We start from the raw sequence: 5,439 nt of genomic DNA on the forward strand, positions 1-5,439 counted from the left end.
GATATCCGTGTGGAACAAGGCCTCTATTGTAGGATGTCCGTGTGGAGCCAGCTCTGGATGACCAGATATATAAGGGATATCGGCGGGTATCGCCGCTTGAACATGCTCAAAACATTATATTATAGTGATAAAAGGACCAAATACTTGACCGTATAATAATGAAAAAAAAAAACATCCTCCAGGCTCCAGCAAAGAGAATGGCCCTTGCTTTGACTGTTTGCTAAGCTTATCAGCCCGTTCGGCTGATCAGATTTTGAATGATTCAATAGTATTCTAAAACGAGCTGAGAACCGAACGGGCTGTATGTTCTTAAAAAAATGGGTTATGTTCGGCGACTTCAGTCGTGCATCAACACCAGTAAAGGGCATTTGCTGTTAGTTAGCATTTCCAAGGACAAACCTTACAGGTTAAGTACAAAAGGTACAATCTCCACCGCTAACAATGCCACCCAAAATAAACATGTTACATTTGTCAGGGAATAAGAACAGAAGTCCACAATAAAAAAAATCCTGAAAGTTTCTGTTAGCATGATCTGTTTTGGTTGGCAAAACGCCAGGATACATTCGCATCAGACTTCATATCAGAGACATGAGGCACGTCAGTCCACAGTTTAACACCATGTTAAGACCACCAAAAACCCTACCATAACAAGTTTGGGGGAGCACTTAATCACAACTTCTCAAATCCAGTTTGATAACGAGAATCTGGCTAAATTCGAGTAACACTTATTTTTATCTTCCTGGGAGGTGTTCCGGGTTTTGACATGTTAGAAGTTCCTGCTATTTCCTTTCTTTTCTGAAGGCTTGAGGATCTGGAACGAACATACCAGGGAGTCATCAATGCTCATCAGTGCACCAGCATTGTCAAACTCTCCACAGTAGTTTGGTGCTGAGAATATTGTTACAAGCTGGCGGTTTGCAAAAAATTCATACCCATCCTCCACAACCTGTGAAATTAGATTCAGTTAAAGAGAAGTCAATGGTAATGAAGGCAGTGCACAACAAAAATTAGTAATTCACAACACTGAGCTCAACAGATCTAGATGTTTTCAGTTATATTCCCCTAAAAAACATATCAGAAGAAAAGGAAATTTAATCTTCATATTTCAGAAGGGCTAATATGTAAAGAGTTTTAGCTTGACCTTAATCATCCAAGCTGACACAGTAAAATAACAGCAATAGTTTGACAGCAAGTATTAACCACAACCAGTTCAAGGTCGATGACCTCAAACGAAGTAAATAGTTCAAAGATTCAGAACCTTAGCTTATATATGGTCAGTACAAATGAAAAGCTCAATCTGCAAAAAGGACATATACACATTTTTGTTCACTCAACAGGAGGGATAGGCACTGTTCCCTTTAAAAAATGATAGGTAACAGTGCAAACATGTTGATACTGTGAAACAATATACTAACGTAGTTTCTTTTAACAAAATACAGTTCAATATAGACCAGAAGCAATAGCCATCTTCAGAAGAAGGCACCAAATTACACGATCATACCATCTTAGATAAGGATTTCAATTTTTTTTATTTTGGGTGGCAGGTTGGTGGCCATTTGTTTTCAGCATGATAGTCATAACTTGTTGGAATAATATCAACTAAAAATGATCACACAAACATGAAGAAATGTTCTTAATTACAAGAAAGGTGTATAAGATAATGAATACCTGGTGGGCCCTGCAGATCAAATCCAGATCATGTTTCTGAAGAAACTCGGCAACTATGTCAGCTCCAAAGGTGTAGGAAACACCCCTGTCATTCTCACCCCACCCATCAAGCTCTTTCTCAGGGTCCGACCATAGCAAATCACAAAGGAGACCAACGTCAGGAACATCCACAGGACGAGAAATGTTGCGTATCTGATCCATGTTCTTAAGTTCAGGAGACAACCCCCCATGCATGCAAAAGATCTTATCATCAATAAGCGCAGCCACAGGGAGGCAGTTAAAGCACTCAGTGAATATCTTCCAGATACGGACATTGAATCTCCTCTTACACTCATCAAAGAACCCGTATATCCGGTTGATCGAGGCGCATTCATGGTTTCCCCTGAGGAGGAAGAAGTTTTCTGGGTACTTTAACTTGTACGCCAAGAGAAGGCATATTGTTTCTATGCTCTGTTTCCCCCGATCAACATAGTCACCCAAGAACAGATAATTTGCATCTGGTGGATAGCCACCATACTCAAATAATCGAAGAAGATCTGAATATTGTCCATGGACATCCCCTGCATAGTAAAGAAATTAAATGCTTATCATTATCCACATTATTGCATCAACGTACATTACAAATTGTTAATTGACGAGTTTACAGAGCATAGCACTAACATCAAGGTGAATACAATGCGGCTTACTATAAGACAATGCAATATTTGCTAGTGGACTTAGCACACTAAGTAAAGGGCGTACCCAGTGCAGAGAGCTCCCGCTCTGTGCGGGGTCTGGGGAAGGGTGTTAGTGGCAAGCCTTACCCTCGCCTGTGCAATGCGAGGAGACCGCAACTCTGAACCCGGGACCTTCCGGTCACAGGCGGTAAGACTCTACCGCTTGCACCAGGCCTGCCCTTCACTTAGCACACTAAGTAATCTTTGTATTTCTATTACTGATTCCAGTGTAAAGCTAGTTATTATTTATATGACAGTACCAATACCACCATAAACTAGATGGAAGGCAATTCAAATAGCAAAACGAAATTATGAAAGAATGTTCTTTGGACAGCAAGCTTGAGCTACCCCAACAAAGAAACCAGATATGAAATTTGCAGTATGGTGTTAACAGAACTCAGCAGAAATTTCACAAGACAGAATAGCCCCACATGGTTGGCAAATATTAAACATGCGCTGTGATTACTGACTAAGGGTGATGACCCTACCAATTTGAGTCTTGACACACTTCTATCTAGTATAGTGGGTAAATAGCATAGCACTCACACAATTTATCTTGAACCAAGAATTATGAATACTTATTGACTTGACAAAGCAAACCATTGTTATCAATTCTCGAATGCCAGGATACGACACTGCAGAAAGTACACATCTAAACAATATGTCAGGGAGATCTAAGTGAAGGGATAGCTCCTCTATGTGACCTATAAAAAATAGGCAAACTATGTGAACACAACAAATTGAGTTATTCACACCACCACAATTTTTTCTTTTGAGTCGTAGGTCCTGTTTGGATCCATTAGCTGCTAATAGTTCATAGCTAATATTAGCAGCTAACTAGTAGCTGCTATTAGCTGGTTTGATCTAACTAGTGAGATAGTTGTTAGTTTGGTATTCAGCTAACAATTAGCTACACCCGTTTGGATCCAAAGAGCTAATTATTAGCAGCTAACTATTAGCTCTATGGATCCAAATAGGGCCTTAATCTCCCTGATATGTATTTCCTTCGCTACTTTATTTTTACTGGGCAATCACAAAAAGCTCATGATATAATAATTAACATACTAGCCTGCAAGTTAGTGATTACAGTTTCAAATATTTTTTTCCTGCCACTCAAGCTCACTTTTCTCTCTAATCTGCAATCTTGAGCAGTCTAGCATGGTATAATGGCATAGGAACATAGACAATATATGACATGTCAACCACTTTCAAATATTTTTTTCCCTGCCACTCAAGCCCTCAATTTTCTCTCTAATCTGCAACCTTGAGCAGTCTAGCATGGTATAATGGCATAGGAACATAGACAATATATGACGTATGTCAACCACTAATACTCAACTCACTTTTGTTATAATGTACTCAGTAGAAAGAGGCCACAAGGCCCACCACGGGGAGTATGGTAGACTTCAGATTCCAAAATGACTTGTGACATGTTCTTGCAGTTCTCCCAATGTTTTTTAACAGACTACACTAAGGATATGTAGTAAGCAAATATCCCAAATCAACCAGCAGAAAACTCTGCACCGTTTTCCTTAAAACTGAAAAGCTCAGTGCTGAGATAAACAAGAATAGGAAAACTGATCATATTGGCAATCTGATCTAACGACACAGACAGCAAATCTGTACGACCCTGACAAAATCATGAAACAAGTATACAGTAAGAAAAGGTGGTGAATTTGTTTGACACTGAAATCAAGAATAATCAAGGGTCTTACAGCTTTCTGGAAAAGATGAGCTTATATACATGCATAAATACAGGCATTATGGTGTCAAGGTTTGAAATGTCATGGCCTTGATATGCATCTTTAGGTCGAGGGAGGTTTGAGAGGACATCATGATCACGATATTCATCCATGTTTGATCTTTCACCCCAGCAAACAATAGATGTGACCTATATTGCAAACGACCTACCAGAACTTACAAAAAAAAAAAGGAATAACAACAGAGGCGCCTAAACTAGCATTTGGTACCCAGTGCAGAGAGCTCCCGCTCTGTGCGGGTCTGGGGAAGGGTGTTAGTGGCAAGCCTTACCCTCGCTAGTGCAATTGCGAGGAGACCGCGACTCGAACCCGGGACCTTCCGGTCACAGACGGTAAGACTCTACCGCTTGCACCAGGCCCGCCCTTCCTAAACTAGCATTTGGTATGACAAAGAAGTCCAAACGCGCTGTTGCCCAGGCAGTCGTACATCTAAGGTCATTTGAACTTCGCACAGCACGCGCCCCACCTTTAATTATTATACTACCAGAACACGTCAAAGGACTACGGGATTCCAAGAACAACTAATCTTGGCGAAGCCATCCCAATAATAAAAGCCACAAGAGAAGCACAACCCGAAACGGCTGCGTCTGGCAAAACAGTTTGCGCGGAACAGACGAAGGCGGAAGGCCTAACAGGTTAGCACGCCAAGTCGCATATCAGGGTTGTGGGGAGGGCGCTCTTACCGCATATCTTGATGGGGGCCTCGAGCTCCAGGAGGTTGGGTTGTTGGAGGAACACATCCTTGGCGGCGGCGCAGAGGCGCCGGATCTCGGCGTCGGTCACCTGCGCGTTGCGCGGGGTGCGCCCGCCGCGGGCCCCTAGGAGCCGCCGGATCAAGTCGTCGACCGCCGCCTCGTCCATCGCCTCGCCGGGAAGGGAAGGGAACGGGATCGGAGGGAAACCCTAGCTCAAGTTGCCGCCGCTCGCGGGTAAACCCTCGCTCAAGAGTGGAAGCTGCTAAACCCTAGCGGCTCGCTTAAAGCCTCTTTGCCGATCGACGGGGAAACGACACGGGAAGGGTGGAGCGTGTGAGCGTGTAGCGAAGAGGGGATGAGGGGATTGTGGGTCGCTGGAAGTCGGCGGTTTATGCGATTGTTGCCCGAGTCCTCCACGGACTGCGGGACAAGGCGTGTAATTTGGACTGCCGTGGCGGTTGGATCGAGTTAGGTTTGGGCTGGGCCGACGACGTCAGCCTGCTTTATTTGAAAATTAGAGGCGGTGCCGCGGTAGTGGACTGCAGGACTGATTGGTGTCTAGTACTCTCCAGGCTTTCAGCCTTTCTACATGTTTTGGGC

At 43.2% G+C, this 5,439-nt stretch overlaps 1 protein-coding gene across 1 annotated transcript; it reads right to left on the reverse strand.

The window, feature by feature from the left end:
- Positions 1–502: 502 nt before the first annotated feature.
- On the reverse strand, positions 503–5,233 carry LOC136528659 (serine/threonine-protein phosphatase PP1 isozyme 3-like). The gene is made up of 3 exons (XM_066521621.1): positions 4,828–5,233; positions 1,669–2,228; positions 503–946 (listed from the first exon to the last, which is right to left on the reverse strand). Exons 1-3 carry the CDS (start codon positions 5,003–5,005, stop codon positions 767–769), a joined length of 918 nt encoding a protein of 305 aa, XP_066377718.1. The 5' UTR covers positions 5,006–5,233; the 3' UTR covers positions 503–766.
- Positions 5,234–5,439: the final 206 nt, after the last annotated feature.

Source organism: Miscanthus floridulus, chromosome 19 (genome assembly GCF_019320115.1).
Source record: "Miscanthus floridulus cultivar M001 chromosome 19, ASM1932011v1, whole genome shotgun sequence".
Classification (NCBI taxonomy): Eukaryota; Viridiplantae; Streptophyta; class Magnoliopsida; order Poales; family Poaceae; genus Miscanthus; species Miscanthus floridulus.

Excerpts from the sequence above, each read along its gene's own strand:
- LOC136528659 (XM_066521621.1), bottom strand. The coding sequence starts at position 5,005 with ATGGACGAGGCGGCGGTCGACGACTTGATCCGGCGGCTCCTAGGGGCC. Across the intron at positions 2,229-4,827 it reads GGCCCCCATCAAGATATGCG|GGGATGTCCATGGACAATAT; the intron begins GTAAGAGCGCCC and ends TTTACTATGCAG. Across the intron at positions 947-1,668 it reads TGATCTGCAGGGCCCACCAG|GTTGTGGAGGATGGGTATGA; the intron begins GTATTCATTATC and ends CTAATTTCACAG.